At 37.3% G+C, this 24,655-nt stretch overlaps 1 protein-coding gene across 1 annotated transcript in view; it reads left to right on the top strand.

Moving 5' to 3' along the window:
• Positions 1-23,896, top strand: part of LOC129237759 (cystathionine gamma-lyase) — a 33,091-nt gene extending 9,195 nt beyond the window's left edge. The window contains exons 2-6 of the mRNA XM_054872686.1: positions 3,722-3,918; positions 18,817-18,907; positions 21,081-21,345; positions 21,396-21,723; positions 23,691-23,896. Coding sequence (XP_054728661.1) covers positions 3,722-3,918; positions 18,817-18,907; positions 21,081-21,345; positions 21,396-21,723; positions 23,691-23,841 — 1,032 coding nt within the window. The 3' untranslated portion in view covers positions 23,842-23,896. The remainder of the gene's footprint in view (positions 1-3,721; positions 3,919-18,816; positions 18,908-21,080; positions 21,346-21,395; positions 21,724-23,690) is intronic.
• The last annotated feature ends 759 nt before the right edge of the window (positions 23,897-24,655 follow it).

The raw sequence follows: 24,655 nt of genomic DNA, 5'->3' as shown, positions 1-24,655 counted from the left end.
TACTCCAGCAGCATTCCCCGTATGTAAGTATGGGGAATGTTTATGCTGCTACAACAACAACAACGACGCCACCACCAGGGTGGTGGTTCCACGACAGTCGGTTGTACGTTACCGAAACGACCCGAATTTATATCCGGCCAAGGATTGTCACTCCAGCAGCATTCACCTTATGCAAGCATGGGGATTGCTTATGCTGCTACAACAACGACGCCCCCACCAGGGTGGTGGGAAATTGCTGCAACTCGCCTGATATCACAATTGCCAGCGCAGGTCTGATAAATAGCTTAACCTGGCGTTCCGCGGATCACCGGTCATACGTCAACTTCAGCAAAGCTGATTGGATCAGATTCGCGGAATTTACTGAAGACATCTTCGCCGCTCTCCCCATTCCCAACGTAGTGCCACCAGACGGTTGCACAAACTGACATACAACAGTGCGCCACTTGCTTTCTCCAGCGACGAGGTTCAGGGTGCCATCAAACACATGAAACCATCAAAAGTCATTGGCCCTGACGGACTTAACATGCTGATAATGAAAAGGCTGGGTCCTTTGGGAGTAGAATATCTCACCAGGGTCTTCAACCTGTCTATGGCCATTCTTCTCATTCCTGATAAGTGGGAATTAGGGAGAGTGATCCCACTGCTGAAGCCTGGGAAACCCGCCAACGAAGGCGAGTCTTATCGTGCGATAACTCTCCTTTTCCCAGTAGTGAAGACTCTTGAGGCCCTTCTACTTCCACTCTTTACGAAACACTTGACCCCAGCCTCGCACCAGCATGGTTTCCGAAGAGTGCGCAGCACCACCACGGCACTCACCGTCATAAACACTCAGGTAAACCACGGCCTCAACCAAAACCACCCCTGCGAGAGGACTGTCCTAGTAGTGTTGGATGTAAAAACGGCTTTCGATACAGTCAGCCACGCCACGCTACTAGATGACATTTTACAGTCGACACTCCCGCTAGGGCTGAAGTGGTGGACCGCGAACTACCAGTGGTCGTCATTCGTCGGTGATATTCCGAGACCAAACATCTAAACAGAGGAAAATAAAACAAGGTGTACCGCAGGGTGGTGTTCTTTCACCCTTACTTTTCAACTTCTATATCTCGAAACTCCCCCAACCACCAGAGGGAGTCTCCCTGGTCTCATACGCCGACGACGGCACGATAATGGCGTCGGGCAATGACATTGATGGCCTATGCTCCAAGGCAAACGACTACCTCGCCAGCCTTTCTCGCGTCTTCACTGCAAAGAATTTACAACTCTCCCCCACTAAATCCACGGCGACCCTTTTCACCACCTGGACAAAGAAGGTCAAGCTACAACTCAAAGTGAAAGTCGGTGATACACCAATTCCGACGGTTAACAACCCCAAAATTTTGGGAGTTACCTTTGACAGCTTGATCTCCTTCTCAGCGCATACAACCGCTATTGCAGTTAAAGTACAGAATCGCAACAAGGTTGTCAAGTCGCTCGCTGGCAGCACTTGGGGCAAAGACAAAGAAATGTTGCTGTCGACTTTTAAAGCAATAGGCCGACCGGTTCTAAACTATGCTGCGCCTGTCTGGTCGCCTGGAACCCGTGATTCGCAGTGGACGAAGCTTCAGACCTGCCAAAACACTGCTTTAAGGACCATGACAGGATGCCTTCTGATGTCACCTATTCAACATCTGCATAACGAGGCCCAAATGCTGCCTAGTAAGGAGCACAACAAACTACTCAGTAAGCAGTTTCTGCTAGGGTGTTACCGCAGGCCTCACCCATGCAGACACCTGCTCGAGCCTGAGCCACCTCCCAGACACATCAGAAGTCATTTCCTCAACTACGCGGACGAGATCTCAGACAAAACCAACAGACAGCTACTGGATCGGACAGTGTACAGACAGGTCATAAACGACATTCATCGGAAGACTCTCGCCACCTTCTTAAGCTCCCGACCCCCGAATGCCGTTATCGGATTCCAACCACCACCAATCGCAGACGAAGAGCTCCATCTTCCCCGAGAGTCCCGCGTAACCTTGGCACAATTACGTTCTGGATATTGTATCAGGTTAAACTCCTACTTATCCAGAATCGACACATATGTCCAGCATGTGAAGGCACCCCGCACGATACTAACCACCTTTTCACAGGCCCCATTAACACGTTCACGCCGGCGCGTACCACCGGTGGCTCGCACAAGTCTGCTTCATGGAGCGGCGCGTACCACCGGTGGCTCGCACAAGATTGCTTCATGAGGCGGCGTGTACCAGCGGTGGCCCGCACAAGATTGCTTCATGGGACGGCGTGTACCACCAATGGTACTTTATTAGACGGTACCTATGAGATGAGAAGCCATAAACGACTACCCTTATGAAAAAATTTCGTTTTATATAACCTGCAATCGCTTCCGATAGAGCGAAAAGATGTAAACGTTGCCGTCTGTGGGCGAAGACCATGAATAACAGCGCCGGCGGGAACGTGTTAAACCCACTCATTTAACACCCCTCTCCCTCACCCCTCTCAACCCGTCGAAATAGCTAGTTTCCTGGGCCTACTGTTAGATGAGCTAGTCGAAGACGACCGGGGATTACGATACACTGACAGGGCAAAGGTACTGCTACAACAACAACAAGAAGTAGTCATGCTCTTACCCATTTTTAATAATTTATTCTGCGAATATTCTACAAGCGCTTCATAAAAGTTATAAATATAAGTACACAGAAGCAGTGTATCGTTTTAAAATAAGATGACTTAGTTAAATGAGCACAGATGTATTGATGTTTCGCAAAACAGGCTCACCTGCGATTTCTCCGCTCGAATCAGAGATGTTAAATAATGATTAGATAATGCTAATGATTGCTAATTAACCTTCTTTTGTGAAATTCTCTAATTCATTAAACAATTAGAATTAGTTCAACTAATTCCCATTAGATAATTGAAATTTTTACTCCAATGGTAAAACTAATTGCAATTAGTTGTCATTAGCAAAAAAAAAATTGGTTAACCTTTACAATTAGAAATCTAATTGACTTCTGCTAATGCAATTAGATATTCAATTTATCGAATTAGAATCAATCATTTTGATATTTTGAAAAACAAACAAAAACTGAAATATTCATAATATGAATTTCACACATATATATATTTGCAATCTAATTCGAGCTAATTAAATATCTAATTGCATTAGCAGAAGTCAATTAGATTTCTAATTGTAAAGGTAAACCAATTTTTTTTGCTAATGGCAACTAATTGCAATTAGTTTTACCATTGGAATAAAAATTTCAATTATCTAATGGGAATTAGTTGAACTAATTCTAATGGTTTAATGAATTAGAGAATATAAACCAATTGCATCAATTGCTAATTCTAATTGGAATTTAACATGTTTGGCTCGAATACACAAAAAGAAATCGACACGAAGCAAGTGCTATTTGTCTTTGCATAAGCGTACATACTTACATATACTCGTGCATGTGTGTATGTAGGCACAAATGGTTGACAACTTAACGTTCATTATATCCAGAAGCGGTAAGCGTTTTTAATATAGACTTTTGGAAAATTTAGGATGTGGCCATTCAATAAAATTTTTCTTGCCTAAACTATACACATCAAGAATTATGCGCCAATATTGCAAACTAACAATTTTTTAAGAGCTTAAAATAGTCGAACTCTCATTAAGCCGAATTTATTTGTTATTGATACTAATAATATGCATACATATATAACCTTTTGTTTTCAGGGGTATGAATACTCTCGAAGTGGAAATCCAACACGTAACGTGTTAGAAAAATGTTTAGCATCTTTAGATGGGGCTAGGTATGGTCTAACCTTTTCATCTGGACTTGGGGCAGAAATGGCCGTATTCTCTATGTTGTCAAACGGCGACCACGTAGTTGTGGCGGATGATGTCTATGGAGGAACAGGACGTTTGCTGAGGTAAGCATACGTATATCAAAAATAGTTTAAACTAATTTTGATGCATTTAAATTTACTTAATATTATCTTTATAAAGGGTTTTTCAATAAGTGCGGGTAGATGTTGAAATGGAATAAAATGGCGTTTGCTGTATGGCACGTAGCGCCGTCCTGCTGGAACCACATGTCGTCTAGATCCATATGGTTCAATATGGGCCATAAGAAATTGGAAGGGCCACTACGTCTACCGAAAAATGGGCGCAATGCGCGCAACGTTTGCGTTAATGAACACTCATTTTGATAATAAAGTTTTATCATTTGAACGTGCTGTTCATGTAACTTGCCATGATGATTTGTCATAAACAATTGAATAATAAACAAAAGATTTGACAGATGTCACCAAAACAAAATGGCTGCCACAGTGCGCCAAAATCGACCCGCGCCAATTGAAAAACCCTTTATTATCAAACTATCTTTATATTTACATATTTAAAATATATATATATTTAGTCTTGCTATAAATTCTGTCAAAAATTTTTCAACGCATACGGCGAGAACAAATTCGCAGAAAAAAGTTCCGTTATTTTTGCTTTTGTTCGTATGCATTTTTTACTCATAAATTATACTCAGTTTAATGGCAAAATTCGCTTGTTAACAATGGAGTGGGTGGGGAGCTATTAAAAATCACATTGCTGGAATTGCATTACATAAAAAGTGGTAAAAGTGCAAGTGAGATTTGCAAATTGCTGAAAAAAATTAATATTTCAAGAGTGCTTGTTTACAACACGATCAAACATCTGAAGTGACAGACAGAAATAGAAGTGGTCGTCCTCACGTGCATCAAGAAGAAAACAGAAAGCGAAGAAAGCCGAAGCATTAGCTAAGGTAAGTACTCAAGCTCCGTCAACTTCGACATCTGTAATGGAAACGGGTGGCAGAACAGAGGATTCCTCTGTAGCGTTGCGGTCTTCCGAAAACAAAACGGGGTCTGTGCCAACAACTGGGAAGAAGAGAAAGCAAAGAAGAGGGAAGTCAAGAGACGGAATTCGGAAATGCCTGCTTCCTCGACCCATTTCAAGGCAGACAGACCTTTACCTGGCAAGGCAAAGGCTAAGGGACCTCAAATGTCGAATGACACTCTTCCGTCTGGCGAATCATTCGCGAGAATGGCAGCAAAGGCAATGACGGTGGAGATACATACCGAAAAACAACACGGTCTACTATCCAAAGGGCAACAACACTATCTTGACAGCTATCTTTGGAAAGCTATCGGTGAGTCGAAAGACGCGCCGACTTTCGAGGGGAAAAGCGTGGTGGACGGCATCGTAAAGCTGCACTGTTCCCCAATGCTTTTTCACGAGAATGGCTGGAAAAAGAGATAGCAAAAAATGAAGCCTGCGAAAACAGCTAGTTCATTCTTGTTGAGAGTAGCAAAGAAAGGCTAGTACGAGCGAGTATCCGGATTCCGGGTCCTTCCTGTAGTTCAGCAGAACTCCTCACACCCATCCGTGTTCAGAACAAAGATCTTGACTCGACTCTCTGGAGAGTATACTCGTGCACCAGGCAGAAATCCGCTACCACTTCGGAGGCGGGTTCCCACCTGGTACTGGGTATCGATCTGGGTCCCTCAAGGTGCTGAAGTCGAAGTACGGGTGCCGTCCCCACCTACATCTGGGGCGAATCCATTTCCGTGTCCAGGATAAGGTGGAGGGCAAAGCGTAAATATACTCAGTCTCATGACTGAAGTAATATTTACGCAAATAAATCTGCAGCATAGCAAAGCGTCTACGGCTCTCCTGTGCCGTAGGCATACAAAACTGCAAACAAACCCACACATAATATTAATACAAGAACCATGGGTATGCCATAAGCGTATCTGTGGTCTAGGTGATATGTCGCGGGGACATATACTTCATTGTGGATGGACGTGAGACCGCGAGCATGAATTATCATGCCGAGGTTGATCGAACACACGACGTTAAAAGAGCTATGCTCCGGATATATCGTTGTTGCAAAGATAAAGTACTTGCAGAGTGGGAACAGTGTCGAAGCTATCATAGCTTCGGCCTACCTACCCTACGACTCTTTACAGCCACCTCCTTAGAGGAAGCTAACAGAATCTGTGGCTAATAGTGCGCTGTGATGCAAATTCACAGAACATTGTATGGGGAAGCAGCAAATCCAACCCTAGAGGTCTCAAGTTACTTATTTTATCCTGTCCTCCGATTTGGTCATTCAAAACACTGGTAAAAATCCAACTTCTGTGACCAAAAGGAGACAAGAGGTGATTGATTTAACACTTACCAATAGGTCAGTTGGAAATCAAATCAACCGATGGCGAGTTTTGGAAGAGGGCTCTCTCTCTGATCATCGTCTTATCGAATTCCGACTGGGAATTGATACAATATCAATACCTTCCGGTAGGAATCCTGGAAATGTGGACCAGGACAGGTATGGTGAGCTTGTAACAGAGCGATTACCAAACCTGAAAAAACTCAAATCAGTAGAAATGATTGAAGATGCTACTAAGAAATTAGAAGGTACTTAAATCAATTGCTTTAGGAAACTGTGCGCACTCAGGCAAAGTAATAAGGGGAAAGCCGTTCCTTGGTAGAACCCTGAACTGTCGAAGCTTCGTGTGCGGTCCACTTCCACAAACTTCTTAATAAGGCCTGAAAGACCTAAATAGAAGAGGACTGGGCTAATTATCGACTTACATAGAGACAATATAAGAAAAATGTGCCGAAAGCCAAAGTTGAATCCTATAGAAATTTCTGCAGTAACGTCGAAGAAATGAGGGAAACAATGAGACTTTGTAAGCTCCTTATCTAGACCGCTCAGCAAGGCTCGATTCCATTTAAAAACCTAATGGTTCATACACCATTTCCAAATCGGAAACGTTTAATGCTCTGCTCGAAACCCATTTTCGGGGTAGTAGAACTCTCTTTGAAGTAGAGAGTGGCATGAACAATAACGGTAGCAACGGTGGAACCTCTAGGTACAGCTGGTATATTGCTAGTCGGATAGTGACAAGGGAATCGATAAGGTTTTCCTTGTCTTCCTTTGAGAACTTTTTGTCCCCTAGACCTGACGGAATATATCCAGGAATACTTTAAAAAGGAGGAGACAGGCTGATTGAGGCCCTGAAAAGGATCTTCACAGCCTGTCTTGCATTTGGTTATATACGCGTAAGAGTAGTATTTATTCCGAAACCAGGAAATGATGAGTATTCCCTAGCAAAAAGTTGTATACCAATATGTTTGACATCGTTCGTGTTGAAAAGTCTAGAACGAGTGGTGGAGAAACATATTCGAGTGGGGATATTGCCGAGAAGTCCACTTAGTAGAAATCAACACGCTTACCAGAGTGGAAAATCATGTGAATCAGCCTTACACGATCTTGTTAGCAAGATTGAAGCCGGGCTGGACGTGTTCGTGGACATTGAGGGGGCTTTTGATAATGCCACTTTCGGCTCGATATGTTCTTCTGCCAAACGACACGGAGTTAATCAAACCATTGTAAAACGGATATATTCCATGCGCTCTGAGAGGCTGTTAACCGCTGGTGGGAGCGGTGACGAACAAAACGCAGTCAGGGCTAGGCAAGGATGTCCCCAAGGGGGTGTTTTTTCTCCGCTGCTGTGGTGCTTCGTCGTAGACTCTATACTAGCGGAGATGCAGGAACTCGGTTTTCATGTCCAAGCATATGCGGACGATGTCTGTGCGCTAACATCGGATAAATCCTTAAGGAGGCTTTGCACGAAAGTGCAGAGGATTCTTGACAAAATCGATGGCTGGTGCATGAGACAAGGTCTTTCCGTTAATCCGAACAAAACACCCATAGTCTTGTTTACGAGAAAACGGAAATTGTATGGACTCAGTCTTCCAACACTGAAAGGTGTGACACTTGGTCTTTCCGATGAAGTTAAATATCTAGGAGTAATCTTGGATAAGAAGCTGACTTGGGAGACATACGTTTCAATGAAGGTGAATCGCGCAATGAGGATTTTTCAGCAATGCCGCAGAGCCTTTGGTAAAACCTGGGGTCTGAAACCTGCTGTGGTCCTATGGATATACACAGCACTTCTCAGACCAATCATCACTTACGCTTCTGTGGTCTGGTGGCGGCGGAGCATGATTAAATCCACAATTATACAGGCTGCAAAGAAGTGTATGTTTATGCATCACGGGTGCCATGAGTACAACCTCTGGTGATGCCCTAAATGCTATGCTTGATTTGCTCCCCCTGGATCTTAAGATACAACAGGAAGCAATAAAAGCAATGTGTAGACTCCATAAATATGGTTTCTGGCACGAAGACGGAACTTGGAGACACAGAGAAATCTTTAAGTTGCTATCTGAGCAGTATCCACTGTTTTTAAGTTTTCAGTTTCAGTTACGCCAATAGATGTTATACCCAACGTATACGTAACTGAAACTGTTAATTTCAAAATGTCATAACTTTTTTTTAAAAAATCGTACAATAATTTAAAAAAATGGGGTTTAAAGCTAAAGAGTTGTACTATGCGACCTTTTCGTCGAAAATTGAAAAAAAAAAATTTTCTATCCCAAAAAAAATTATCAAAAATGGCTAAAATTGCCATTTTTTGACCTTTTAGGCTTCATTTACCAAAAATCCTGACGTGATGGAGCATTTTGAAGGTCAGATTCGTTTTCAGCGCATAAAAAACTACAAGAAACAAGTACAGCCATTCTAGAAACTCACCCTCGCAGGACTGTGTAATCGAAAGGATATGGAGTGTGAAACAGATTGGAGTTTTCAGTGACACTTACGTGTTACTCTCTCCCTCTCATTTCTCTCCGGCAGCCATATTATTTAATTTCCAACTTTTAACTTGTAGTGAAGTAATTTCTGAGTTGAATTTCTTACCCGTATTTTGTTTTTTAAATGCAGGAGTGACATTTTTAAACATGTTTTTGTAGTGATACTTTAATGTGATACTAAATGTTGATAGCTTTAAATTAAAAAACAAGAAATAAACTCAAAAATTTTTCCTTTGGGGTATTAAAAAAGCATTAAATTTACAGCGAAGAACAAAGGGTTGGCAACATTTCACAATTACGCTAATATTACGTCATGCACTCTCTGTTAGCTTCACTAACGTTTTGATGCCGCTTTTTAATGATGTACATACATCGTATACGTTCGGTATATTCTGTAATTTTTCTATTATTGCAGTTTTAAAAGCTGTTGCATTCTTTGGATGTCATTTAGCGACTATTTTCTTCAAAAGGGCTCACAAATTTTCAATCGTCATGTCGGTTATGTCGGCACGCTGGGCTGTTGTATTTTTAACTTTACCGCAATTGTAGAGAAGCCACATCTGCACATTAAGCTCCTTATGCTTTGGATTGTTATCTTGGTAAAATTTAAAAGTTGATTTATTCTCAGTGCTTGATATAGTAAATATTACAATCATTCTATTGGCAACTACCTATGTACAGAGGGTTATGAAAGTGAAGCAAAATGCATCCCACGCTTTTAACTCTAATTTGAATTACTCTATTTGTATCTTCATTTTTGTTATAATTCTGTTCTGAGGTAGTTGACTATGACTGATCTTTCGATTTGCTATTACTTCATTATACATAGGTCCCTTTGTCATTAAAATTTATTTTCTACTTTTTAGTTCGATTAGCAATAAAAGCGTGTTTTTTAGTTTTTTTAAACTATTTTTTATTTTCTACTTTTTAATTTGATTAGCAAAAAAGCGTGTTTTTTATTTTTTTTTTTTAACTATTTTTTGTTTTTTGTATATGTAGGTGTTTACGAGTAATATACTATTACACAACCGCACACTAAATACTAACCTCAATGGTGGTGTGGAAACTAAAAATTCCCAATTTTTGTTTAAAAAAAATACCCAATTCATGTTTCCACCGGTGTGGCAATATTGGCAAATGTTATAAAAAATGCACATTTTTCAGCGCTCTCACGAGAAAAAGAGTTTCCCATCTAGTCATCTATGTTGTGTGTTCCGAGTCGATCAGATTTTTAGAAGCCAGTGAAAATTAAGCTCAAAGATTCCGTTACATTCATTCATACATACAACCCGAGCTAATAAAAGTGCGTTAATTATTCCATTTGTATCTTAATTTTTGTTATAATTTTGTTCTGAGGTAGTTGACTATGACTGATCGTTCGATTTGCTATTACTTCATTATAGGTCCCTTGGTCATTAAAATTTATTTTTTACTTTTTAGTTCGATTAGCAATAAAAGCGTGTTTTTTAGTTTTTTTTAACTATTTTTTATTTTCTACTTTTTAGTTCGATTAGGAAAAAAGCGTGTTTTTTAGTTTTTTTTTAACTATTTTTTATTTTTATTATATGTAGGTGTTTACGAGTAATATATAATACTATTACACAACCGCACACTAAATACTAACCTCAATGGTGGTGTGGAAATTAAAAATTCCCAATTTTTGTTTAAAAAAATACCCAGTTCATGTTTCTACCGGTGTGGCAATATTGGCAAATGTTATAAAAAATGCACATTTTTCAGCGCTCTCACGAGAAAAAGAGTTTCCCATCTAGTCATCTATGTTGTGTGTTCCGAGTCGATCAGATTTTTAGAAGCCAGTGAAAATTAAGCTCAAAGATTCCGTTACATACATACAACCCGAGCTAATAAAAGTGTGTTAATTATTCTATTTGTATCTTAATTTTTGTTATAATTTTGTTCTGAGGTAGTTGATTATGACTGATCGTTCGATTTGCTATTACTTCATTATAGGCCTCTTTGTCATTAAAATGTATTTTCTACTTTTTAGTTCGATTACCAATAATAGCGTGTTTTTTAGTTTCTTGAAACAATTTTTTTTTATTATGAATGAAAATTATTGTTATCATTGCAGTCAGTGAATAAATGATTCGATATATTCGTGTTATATTTAATTCCTTTCTTATCGACTGTGAGTCTAAAGCTATGCAGTTATCGGCCGTGATAAAGAAGAAATCGGGACGAAGAACTTATTTCGTGGAGGGAGCTTGAGAAACTGATTTACAAGAATAAATAAAGATTTTTCATTTTACAACCAAATTCACCTTACTTTTTGCCCACAGTAAAAAAAAGAAAATATTAATCCTGGCAATCCTAATAAGGATAATGGACAACTTTTATCAAATTACTGCATTGTCATCGGTCCTTGATAGGTGTGCAAAATTTCAAGTCGATCAGATTTTTAGAAGCCCGTGAAAATTAAGCTCAAAGATTCCGTTACATACATACATACATACATACAACCCGACCTAATAAAAGTGTGTTAATGAAGTACAGTCGTACCACTGGAAATCAAAACAAGATTCTATTTTCACTGCAGTATGCTATTTTGGCCAAAGCACCGAGAGCTATGTCGTCATTATATAATATATTATTATATATAGGTATATATATACACAATATAATTAGCGAGCTTCTCCTATTTATGGCGTACGTCTTGATGTTGTTCCACAAATGGAGGGACCTACAGTTTCAAGCCGACTCCGAACGGCAGATATTTTTATGAGGAGCTTTTCCATGGCAGAAATACACTCGGAGGTTTGCCATTGCCTGCCAAGGGGCGACCGCTATTAGAAAAATGTTTTTCTTAATTTTGATGTTTTCACCGAGATTCGAACCAACGTTCTCTCTGTGAATTCCGAATGATAGTCACGCACCAACCCATTCGGCTACGGCGAATAAAAATTTATTACGCTTGAAAACAATTCATCCATTAATTTTTCGCGTAATTTTGTTTATAACTTTTTTATTATTAATGTTACAATAAAAAGTTTTGAATGAAAGTTGTAGATAATATTATTATGTACAAAAAAATTATCCTATATTACAAAAGTTTGGTAACTTTCGGAATTCACGAGATAAACGTAAAAAACCAGTTGCACCCTTATTTCTAAGATGGCGGCCGCGGGACACAACCCTCGACCCCGAAAACTCAAATTTAAGTTCACGGTGATGGGTTTTACATAAGAAAATCATAAACTCACATGCTCCTAAATTTACTTACTTTGCTATTTTTTTGGTCTCTTTTTACTGGACTAAAGTGGAACTGGTAATTTTAAATGCTCTTGTCAAGGAAATATCCTCTCTTAGATTTGAAAATGCTAAGCTGATCTCTTTAGTTAGTGCTTTGTATGATGAACGATTTCAGCTTATTGTTTTGCATGCAGTCTAAAGTTAGTGATGTTAAAGTTAAACTGTTAACTGGGGAAATCAAGCACTTGCGCGGATGTATACAATAGTAAGCAATTGATTAACCTTCTTAATCAATCCCTTTCTCGTCTGTCGTCCTCATTTCGTTTCGTCGGCTGTACTGTTAATTTCTCAGCACCTACTGCCCCGAGTGCTTCTATTGTTTTATCTGCTACTATAATATTACAAAGGCAACGAATGTGATCATGACGCCTTCTGCTATTTCGACACTACCATCATCTCTGCGAGTTACACTTCGAATGGATAAGCTTGAACTATCTTGTTTCCGCTGATGAACACACTGCGGCTCACTCATTTTCGTCTTTTGTTTTGTTTTGCGGCAATCAAAAATGGTGCGACTACGTCTCTAACACCAATTATTTTTTTTACGCCTGTATTGGCTCTGCCTGCTAGATCTCGTGCTGTTAATACTGCTATACCCATTTCTGGTGATAAAAGCATTGCTGTTAGGATTGCTGCTAGCTCATCTTCGTTAAGGTCTACTATCAATGCCACCGAAACTATTACTACTTCTTTGAGAAATGTTAATGCTCCCAGTTTTTGTTTCTTACTCACACGCTGCCGTTGATGGGATTGTCCTTCTTTTGCTACTGCTAATGTACAAAGTAACACTGGTTGGATCAATGTCGAGAAAATAAACCTCGTAAAAATCTCAGAATTCTTGGTATAGTGAGTCGTAAGAAGTGGTTACGTCTTTATTACCTTCTTTCTCTGGGGATAATATAAAATTATTTGAGGTTTGGTGTTTCTAATGGCGTACAACTAAAGAAACGTTCTTACTTCGTTATGGTCGAAAATATTGATACTCTTTTGGACCAACTGTGTGTCTGCATGAGTGGATCACCGTCTTCTGGACCACTGTTTTTTGTAGTTTCCTACATTCCTCCCAACAGCTGTGATAAATTGTAGTCTTTGCATTTTGATTATGCTATTTCTCTAGATCATAAAATAGGAGGTAATAATTTATTTGTTTTAAGTGACTTTGACTTACCTAATATACGGTGGTCAGAAGCATTTTCACACCATTGAATATTACTGAGGCTTGAGTTTTTTTCGTTAATATGTAGTTTCTTAAGCCTTAATCTAATACAAGTTAATAAGTGCTCTCATAAATTGAATAGAATTCTTAATGTTATTTTTGGCAGTGATAATATTGTACAAATTGTAATATTGAAGAATATTTTTCATCGATATCGCCTACTGTTATGCATCATGTTTCTTTATATCTGAATTTCTAATTCTATAACTTTCCCTCTTTTGCATTTATTGGCAAAAATTCATTTAATTACAAAGATTGTAACCTGTTGAATAGCCTCTTTCTTCATTGGGAAGAGCTACTCTCCTCCACTGATATTTTAGAGTAGTATCGTACCTTTAAATAGTTCTGTTTGAATTCTGTAAGAATAGTATCCAAATTTTGAATAAAGGCCTTATAAACTGCGATGGGCTCAATTTTTAAAAAAAGTTTAAAAATATGGAAACCAATTTTGTTTCAATTGAATTTCTTTGGATTTTAAATGTTTGGATGAATTTGTCTGCATATGTTGCTGTAAATACTAGGACTGGAGTCGAATATTAAAAGTAATCCAAAAGCATTTTGGAGTTTTGTTAAATCCATAAATATAGTTCTAGTATACCATCAGCAGTCTTTTTCGAAAAAAAGATTACTAGTTATCGAACAGATGTTGCTAATGTTTTTGCCGAATCACTTGACTCAAGCATTTTCGTTCGATTGGAAAGTTACCTATATTACCGCCCTGTTTAAGAGTGGCAATGAGAACAATGGCTATAACAAGAGACCTATTGCTAAGCTTTCAACAATTTCTAAAATGTTTGAATATATTGTTGAAGAAAGTTTAATCTACCGAAATCAGAATTAATTTGTTTCTAATCGTTCAAGAGATTCTAGCTTAACTCTTTTTATTGAATACAGCATTACGTGTTTTACAAGAGGATTTCAGGTTGACTGTGTGTACTCGTACGTTATATGTACAGATTTTTCAAAAGCTTTTGACCTAAACCTTTACTATTTGTTCTGTTTATTAACGATGTAGGTAATTGTTTTTCCTACGCAAATTTTTTGCTCTATGCAGATGATAAAAAAATGTTTCTTACATAAAAGATATGGATGACATACATAAACTTCAATCTGATATTGAAATTTGCATCTCTTGTGTACTAAGAATAGCTTCTTTTGAAATATTAAGAAATTTTTAAAATCACTTTTGCAAAAATTCATAATGTTTTGTTGACCCTAATGACAACTGACTGACAACTGGTGATAAAACAAAAGATCGTGGCATTATTTTTTCATCGAATTTCTTATTTAATAGTCATTTTGACCATATTGTTCGGATATCTTATTTCTCTATTGTGAATGTTGACTGGCAGTTGATTCTTGTTGATTGAATCGATTCTCTCTTTTTGAACTGTGTAACTAGATCGACAAAAATGTACTCTATTGGGAATGACCATCTACATTGTAAAAAGCTGTATGACTTTGTTAATATTCTTACGGAATTTCTTTTACTTTTTATTGCTTCGAAATAAATATTTTTTGCCAAAAATCAAATAAATGGATGGTATTTAACAGGAATTCGTTAAATCTATTTCCCTCTGCATAAATTGCTTTCGCAAGGGATATACTGTCTTAAAATGCATGTTTCATCAATATCCAATCTCCTTTGAGACCGATCCGCAATCTTCAACATCACAGCCCATGCATACCATACGTGCCTGACCGGATCATTTTAGCTACTGCTACATTTATTTGATTTTGAATTTTTAGTGGAGGTTTTGGTAATGCGTTCGATATCAGCCAATCAACCAGATTGCATTGGAAATACAAATGGCTGAAAAATCCCATAAAATATAAAAATGTCAAAAAATAGATTTACTATTAAGAGTTGAAACATTGTCGGTGTGTCAGATCAAACCCAGCTCAAAACAGCCAACACTGCATAACATATTGGTGGGCTCGATAATTTCTGGTAAGTAAACCACAAATCATAGCCAACTTGAGGAAAGCGTTGTTAGTATCAATGTTACTATCCAAAAATTTTAAGAATTAGAAGAAATACGCTGAGAGTAAATGCTACGCTGCTGATTCCAGAGCAGGCCGGAAGTAACGTTTTTCGTAAAACAGTAATTCGTAAAACAGTTCTGGACTATATGCAAGCATATAGCGAATTGAGGCATATGAGTTCAATAAATAATAGATTTTCGATTGAGCCGCACTATTTCATTCCGCACCGTGTGTTTTAAGACCGCACAACTACCAAGTTACCCGTAGTTATTAAGGCTTCAACTCGGATATCAACACAACCTGAGTTGAATGACACTTTGCTGGTCAGCTCGATCGTTCAAGAAGAGTTTTTCGATCCTACTCTTCCGATTCTGAAATCTTAGTACGCGAAGACGACCGGAACTTCCTTAGTGTGGAAACACGATACATCGATCCATCAGCTGGTTTCTTTGACTCTCAATAAGAGCGTACTGCTGCTGCTGGGTGTATACAAGTAGCCAATCCGCTAGTGGTATAAAATGCACGCTATTTACTTCAAAGTCTGGAGAGGCTTTACTGAAAAGGAAATCGCTTCAGTAGCTTACCCTCTGGCCAAATTATGTTTAAGAATTTCGCCATTGTTAAGTCGGCCAATGGAAAAAAACCTTTCAGGACAGACTCCGAAATAGTTTTGCACTAAATTGAAACGTATCCATCGCATTGCAAATTTTAGTCGCAAATAAGAGAAACACAAGAGTGGACCCAGAATGTATCGTGGCATTATGTGCTCACAAAACAAAATCCAGCGGAATAAGTGTCTCAAGATAGTAACTTGGGCGAATTGTGTAATTCAATGTGGTTAAGTGGTCCACAGTTGTAACAGATGGAGGGGGGCCGTTCACATCAAATGCTTTTACAGAGTATTACGGGAGGAGAGATATAGTATGCACCATTTAAAGATTGCAACTGGGCTACCTCCAGGAACGGGACAAATGGATACAGTCCACAGGTCAGTTGTTTCAACCTTGTCTATATAACTCGACCCAGTGATACCATGATGTAGCAACCAGTTTTGATCAATACCGCATATTGCAGCTCGAATATAATACTCTTCAAAATTGTAACTGGACTAAATATGCGCATATCGGACATACGGAGGTGGACTCAGCAAGGCAGGATCCTCTACTAAACATATGTAGAACATACACAGGAAGAAAAACGTATAACGTTTAATAAAAGCAGGAAAAAGATAAATAATTGGTTGCTATTAAAAGAAAACAGTTTGAATTTGGCGTGGAGTTGAGGCCAAAGTATTTTGTACCGTAAAAGGTGGTCGCTAAACTTAATAATGGAAGGCACGAGGTAGAAGAGATTGGAAGTCAGGAAGGGCCGAGAAGGACTGTAGCCGATAATATAAAAAAAGCTAGTATATAAAAGGCTAGCTATTCGCGGACAAGTAAAATATCAGGACAACCGGTATTTATATAGATGAGCAGCCTTCTTAAATGGACGCCTGTGTTTTTTCTTCGATGGCGAAATAATACTTTAATAATAATTAATTTTAATGAAGTGAAATACTCTGAATACATGTTTTTAACAAGTTTTAAATCGATATAATGGATTTATGTATAAATCATATTTTAAATGATTTGTTAAGTTGTATTGAGTGTACTTATATGTATATTTTTACAAATTTAATATTAAACCGGAAACCGTTTATTTAAATGAATTATAGAACACTGAATTACATATGTGGAACATATTTTAATCATTTAAAGCTCTTAATTAAAGTGGAACGGCAGGAAAAACTATCAAACAATGCGAAAACTGGTCTTTTATCAAATCACTCTGTACCGCTTGAAACCCTACAAGGCTCATGGCGCACCAATTGATTCAAATATAACTGTATTAATTAAACTGTCGTGTGTTTTTTAATGACTTGAGAACTTAAAATTGCTAATAAAAAACATAAGTATTGTTGGAATGATTTTTTTGATAATTTCGGCCACCATAGCCGAATGAGGGTTGGTGCGTGACTACCATTCAGAATTCGGAGAGAACGTAGATTCGAATTTCCGTAAAACACCAAAATGAAGCAAAAGTGATTTCTAATAGCGGTCGCCCCTCGGTGGCCATGGCAAACCTCCGAGTGTATTTCTGCCATGATAAAGCTCGTCGGAAAAAACTATTTGCCGTTCGGAGTCGGCTTAAAACTGTAGGTCCGTTCATTTGTGTAACAACATTTGTGGAACATCAAGACGCACGCCACAAATAAGAGGAGGGCTCTGTCGAACACCCAAACGGAGTGTACGCGCTAATACATACATATATATATCATACATATATAATTTCATATTTTTTGAATATGATGTCTGGCATGCATGGGGAGAACGCAAATGTTTTATAAAAAGTTGTTGATTGTTACTTGTTTGCCTCATAAGGGTTTTCCAATAACAGGTGTTATCTACCGCTATCGAGAGATGATTAACGGTTTTGTATGGCCGGTATTGGATGGTATTGATCTGGACAACGTTTTCAACAAAACGGCGCCACGTGCCACCCGAAACCATTGATCTTTTACGGGAAAAGTTTCCGGACCGTGTTATCTCTCGAAGGGGTATCACAATTGGCCACCGAAATCTTGTGATTTAACACCTTGTGACTTTTTTCTTCGGGGCCACGTAAAAGAGAAGGTCTACGCCAACAGCACAGGGTCGATTCAAGACCTCAAAGATGGAATTCGTGAGGCTATCTAAGACATAGGGCAGGTACTTTGCAATTCGGTTATGGAAAATTGCATGAAAGGATATTGTCCTGTAAGCGTGGTCGTGATGGTCATTTGCCTGATGTTATTTTCCACTATTAACTGCAAACCTTTCTCTTTATAATGAAATAAACATCCGATCATTAATATTAAAAAATAACATTTTTCTTTGAATATCAAAAACACCTCTTATTGGAAAACCCTTTATTTAACACCCATATATGGTTTCGGGTTTCCGCTTCCTCCAGAGCAGTTATAACAAGATGGGAAACACGAGTTGAAGCAATTAAATATTATGCTCAGTACTTCGAGGAATTCGGTTAAGTAATGATGAAATAATGGTGCGTGACTACCATTCGGAATTCACAGAGAAAACGTCGGTTCGAATCTCGGTGAAACACAAAAATTAAGAAAAACATTTTTCTAATAGCGGTTGCCCCTCGGCAGGCAATGGCAAACCTCAGAGTGTATTTCTGCCATGAAAAACAAATATATCTGCCGTTCGGAGTCGGCTTGAAACTGTAAGTCCCTCCATTTGTGGAACAACATCAAGACGCACACCACAAATAGGAGGAGGAGCTCGGCCAAACACCCAAAAAGGGTGTACGCGCCAATTATATATACATATATATAATGAAAGAGCTTGACAATTCCGATTCAATATTGATTAAAATCATAGAAGAACTTTTAAAATTACTTAGGATACATATTTTTTTAATTTAATGTTTACCCCGTGCCTCCAACGCTTTGAAACTTGAAAACATGCTATAATTGTTTTTGTACCGACAATAAAATATTAGGACATATTTTTGAATTATTATATTATATTATATATTATATTTATTCGCATATTTTCAATTTTTTAGTGCATGAAATTCATAATCATACTAATAACATATCACATTTTTTTTATTTTCTTAGGCAGGTTATAAGTAGACTCGGGATTCAATCCAGTTTCGTAGATCCAACTGATCTGTTGGCCTTTGAATCAGCTTTCCAATCAAACACTAAGGTAATTATTACTTTCGTAATTGTACAACAGTTTTAACTTAAGGGTTGGGTTGATTGTTTTAAGATAATCCGTTTTATTAATTCATATAATACTATATATATGCATGAAACACCAAAATAAAGAAAAAGTTGTTTCTAATAGTGGTCGCCCCTCGGCAGGCTATGGCAAACCTTCGAGTGTATTTCTGCCATGAAAAAGCTCGTGATAAAAAATATCTCACGTTGGGAGTCGGCATAAACTGTAGGTCTCTCCGTTTGTGGAACATCAAGACGCACACCACAAATAGGAGGAGGAGTCGGACAAACACCCAAAGAGGGGGTAAGCGCTAATTACACTAGTTTACACCAAAAATGGTCCTCGACCAAAAAGCGTTTTTAGACTAATTTGAGGTCGCTGAAACCAAAAATGACTTTTTTTTAAAGAACGGTTTCCGAGATATTTCCAAAAAACCTGTGTTTTGTGCAATAGTGCAGTTATTACCTGCAATCTCGAAAACAATGCGCGCCATTTCTTTGAAGTGCATACATTTCGAAAGGCACACATATAACCTACATGGCAATATATAATTCGTGTCAATGGAAGTCGTAGTTTTCGCAAAACAGCTGCTGAAAGTAAAAAAAGGCATTTTTGACGTTTTTTACTAGATTATCAAAGTTTATTAACTTTTTTCTGGAACGAAAATTTTTTTTATACAGACATAAGATGGGTTTTCGGAGGACAATTTTGGTTCCTACATTTTAAGCCTAAGTTCGTCTGAATCGACGGAAAATTGTAGAAGTCAACACGTGTGATTTTGTAGCTTTTGACATGGCTATATTTCAGGTCGAAAATACGCTTTTACTCTCAAACATCTTCTTTTATGTTGCACGGAATCTTCACGAAGTTGCATCCAGCAGTAGTCGCTCATCATTCCTTGATCCCAAAAGCCCTCATAACGCTTTTCAATCGTAGCAATATCTTGATGAAATCGCGCGCCTTGTTCATCACTTTCAACCCCCAAATTCGGAGGAAAAAAATCCAAATGACTGTGAAGTAGGTGCATTTTTAACGACATGCGAGCACCTGTTAACAAAAACAAAGTTAATTGTAAATTTTCCAATCAATTTACATATATGATAAATATATTTTGGAGAATGTACGTTTTACAATACTAACCAATAGTTTTAAAGTATTTCATCATTGTATAAATCAATTGACGGTCGTTGTTGCTCCTGTTGTTTCCCAAGAATCCATGAACAACTTTTTGGAAAGCTTTCCAAGCTTTAGCATCGGAACTGTCAAGGCATTGTTGAAATTCTGTGTCCGTAAACAATTTCTTTATCTGCGGACCGACGATATACCCGCTTTAATTTTCTCTGTTGACAATCTTGGGAACTTGGTTTTCGAGTATTTAAGGGTTGTGTTTTCCGGTTTTTTGCCAAAGCTTTCTCAAAATTCTTCATTAGCGCAAGTTTTATATGCAAAGGGGGGATAATTGTCTTCATTCACATAATATGTTATAACTTCTACAATTTTTCGTCGATTCAGACAAACTTAGGCTTAAAATGTTGGTGAGAAAATTGTCTTTCAGAAAACTTATCTTATGTCGATTTAAACAAATTTTTTGTTCCAGAAAAAAGTTAATAAACTTTGATAATTTAGTAAAAAATGTCAAAAATGCCTTTTTTTTAACTTTCAACAGCTGTTTTGCGAAAACTACGACTTCCATTGACACGAATTATATATTGCCATGTAGGTTATATGGGTGCCTTTCGAAATTTATGCACTTCAAAGAAATGGCGCGCACTGTTTTCGAGATTGCAGGTAAAAACTGCAATATTGCCCAAAAAAACAGGTTTTTTGGGAATATCTCGGAAACCGTTCTTTGAAAAAAAAATAAAATTCATTTTTGGTTTCAGCGACCTCAAATTAGTTTAAAAAACGCTTTTTGGTCGAGCACCATTTTTAAAAGTGAAAAATTGTAAACTATAGCTTTCTTATATGCCTTCATTCCATGTGAAATATATATATCATTTCAACAGTTCCAACAAAGTGTTAAAGTTCTCCATTGTAGAGAGTGAAAGGTCATAATTGGGCCACTTCCTCGAAAACTGGAAGTTTTTTTACTCTTAATTTAAAATTACAGCTAATACGTATTACTATATACAAAAATATTTTTTATTTCTCATTTTAGCTCGTATGGATAGAGACACCGACAAATCCGTTGATAAAAGTTGCTGATATTGAGGCAATTAGCAAACTATGCCGAAAGAGGAATGTCGTCCTCGCAGTAGACAATACTTTCCTAACCTCGTATTTTCAACGGCCTTTAGAACTCGGTGCAGATTTGGTGTGCTATTCTTTAACCAAATATATGAACGGTCACTCTGATGTAGTAATGGGTGGCATAACTACTAATAGCGATGACTTATTCGGCCAGTTGAAATTTTTGCAAAACGGTAAGCAATTTTCAAAATCGTTGCAAACTATTTATTCTGTTTTCTTACAGCAACGGGAATCGTTCCCTCTCCCTTTGATTGCTATCAGGTAAATCGTGGTTTAAAAACGCTCCCTCTGCGCATGGAACAACATCAAAAAAGCTCAATTGCTGTAGCGAAGTTTTTAGAAGCGCATCCTTTTGTTGAAAAAGTTTTACATCCGGCGTTGCCCTCTCATCCGCAGCATCAACTCACTCTTAAGCAAACATACGGATACAGTGGAGTGTTCTCATTTTATATCAAAGGTGGCTTAAGGCATTCGAAAGCTTTTCTTCAAAATTTAAAAATCTTTGCATTAGCCGAAAGCTTAGGTGGTTATGAAAGCTTGGCGGAACTTCCGTAAGTAAAAATTAATATTTATGCACAAACCTCGCTTAACGGCTTGGATACGTTCCGAAAAATCCAATTATATTCATACTTTTAAATAAAACGCGTTATTTCGTGTAAAAATAACAATTAAGTTTTTTTTAACCACTTGTGACACTCGATTTCTTTTTTTTACAAAAATGTAACGCAATTAGATCCGCAGTGCCTGCTTGCAAGTAAAGGGTTTTCCAAACAGAGGTGTTATTTTGATATTCAAAGAAAAATGTTATTTTTTAATATAAATGATCGGATATTTATTTCATTATAAAGAGGAAGGTATGCCGTTAATAGTGGAAAATAACATCAGGCAAATGACCACTACGACCACGCTTACAGGACAAATATCCCTTCCATGAAATTTTCCGTAACCGAATTGCAAAGTGACTGCCCTATGTCTTAGATAGCCTCACGAATTCCATCTTTGAGGTCTTGAATCGACCCTGGACTGTTGGCGTAGACCTTCTCTTTTACGTGGCCCCAAAGAAAAAAGTCACAAGGTGTTAAATCACAAGATTTCGGTGACCAATTGTGATCACCTCTTCAAGAGATAACACGTGTCACGCGGGGGCGTACGGGGTTATATATATCAGGATGTCCGATTATTACGTTTTGTCCACATAAACACATATAAATTCATATGAACACTTTTATTATTAAATTCAATGTATCATTTTACAAAACGTTAAATTCGGCTATAAGTTAGCCTTTTTAAAAGATAATATATATAATGAATATTTTTGCGACTTCACTACTGCGACTCTGCACTCGAACTCCTTCACTGCTCGTCGGCGTCGGTCTTACTTCGCCGTTTTTCACAGCGACATCAAAGCAAGCAAATTCAAAAAGCGTATATGGCGAATATAAATGCAATTAAAAGGTGGTGACTTCGAAATTAACTCTGTGTTTAGAATGATTTAATCTCGGCGTGTTTTCTTAAGTGTTGGTTTAAAGGTTATGTGACACACGGTCCGGAAAATTTTCCCGTAAAAGGTCAATGGTTTCGTTGCTTGTGGGGCACGTAGCGCCGTCTTGTTGAAAATAAATATTGTCCAGATCAATAACATCCAATTCCGGCCATATAAAATCGTTAATCATCTCTCGATAGCGTAATCCATTCACCAATAACACCTGTTATTGGAAAACCCTTTGCAAGTTTTAAAAGGCTGTAGGAGTATGTTGCGACAGAAGGTCGAAATAATCCGATTATTGTTGCCATTTCCACACACCCACATTTCATGTTTACAATTAAAAAAACTTACAAATACAAAAAAACTTGGGTTAGTATGTTATTCAAATGTGGATGTGTATTCAAACCTTATTGCCTCCTAAAATTAAGACGCAAAAACTTTCTCCTTATACTTATCGCGCTTGTCTTGTTCTTTAGCCACCACCAGAAACATAAGGCTGCCGAACGGCTGTATCGGGAAACATTATCAGATCATCATCATTTTCAAAATTGCTCAAATTGGTTAACTCACCTCAGGACTGACTGCAAAGAAAAAATGTTACATATTAAACCATCAATTACTTTGTTGGCATAAGTCTTCTGACAAATGAGAATAAAACCATCCTCTTCACGGTGAATTTCAAGTCCTAAAAACAACTTCGCTTAGTATATAGTTTTACTTTAAACTCTTCCTGTAGATCCCTCACAAACCCCATAATAGTTCGATATTAATTTCTACAACTAGACCATCTAAAAACACATGGATCATGTTCTGTAGACGTAGTAGTGTCTGTAGTGAAGTGTCATAAAATACAACATTGTCAAGAAACTCAACCACCGAAACTTGTCGATTGATAAGTTTTTTGAAAAAATTGCTGTATTCTCTGTTATTTTTCAACAACCACAAAATATGTTTTTATTACAAAAAAATAAAAGAACAAAATTTTTCGAACTTCGTTCAAAATTTTTATACCAATTTTTCTATTATTTTCAGATTAATTATGACTCATGCGTCAGTACCAGAGGAAGAACGAAAGAAACTCGGTATAAATGATTCCCTTATACGGCTTTCTGTTGGATTAGAAGATGTTGAGGATTTAATTCAAGATTTAGAATGTTCTTTGCATAAAGTTATGTCCTTGTAAATTACCAATTAACTTGTAATTAATAAACGTCCACATTTGGGTTATAGACATCAAATATTTATTTCTTATTCCTATATATAAATTTAAATATACCACGATAAATCAAATTGTTTGGTGGTATTTCTATTTTAAAAGCTTTGGAGGATACATGAAGGATTTTTATTTTTTGAAGGAACTCAGACTCAGGATATAAAAATTTAAAGTTTCGAAGTCAGCTGCCATGAAGTAAATAAATGGTCTACGTTTTAAATATAAAAGTTGCTCTATTTCCCTTATTTTTATTAATTTAATTTGTCTTAATTATATTTCTTATTACTAATTCTATACCGCATGTTGTAATTCATTTGTAAACAAATTATTAATTTAACTAATATATGTACATACAATAAAAAGAAGGAAAAACAAATTGAATATTGAAAGAAGATTAAGAACCATTTTTCAACAAATTGAGAAAAAACTTTTTTAGATAATGAGTAATAAAAAATACAGAAAATTCAAAATCTCATTGAATACACGCAGTTCATGTGCTAAATACGAGTTCATGTGCTAAATACGAGTATATAAATAAATAAATAAAATAAAAGTGTTTGGTTTTCTTTTTTCATTACACATTTTATGAATTTTCCGTTTATCGAAATTTAATGAGTCTGATTTAGCTACGGGTTTACAAATGAAATAAATTTATTATTTATACATAATTTTTCATTTATACATACTTGCACCCATAAGAAAAGAAGCACACACAGTTATGATTATATGGCATTTTAAGTAATAGAGTTAATTTTTATTTGACTGAGGCGAAGAAAATTAGTTC

Source organism: Anastrepha obliqua, chromosome 2, assembly GCF_027943255.1.
Source record: "Anastrepha obliqua isolate idAnaObli1 chromosome 2, idAnaObli1_1.0, whole genome shotgun sequence".
Taxonomy (NCBI): domain Eukaryota; kingdom Metazoa; phylum Arthropoda; class Insecta; order Diptera; family Tephritidae; genus Anastrepha; species Anastrepha obliqua.
This window is presented reverse-complemented; position numbering and strand designations above follow the sequence as displayed.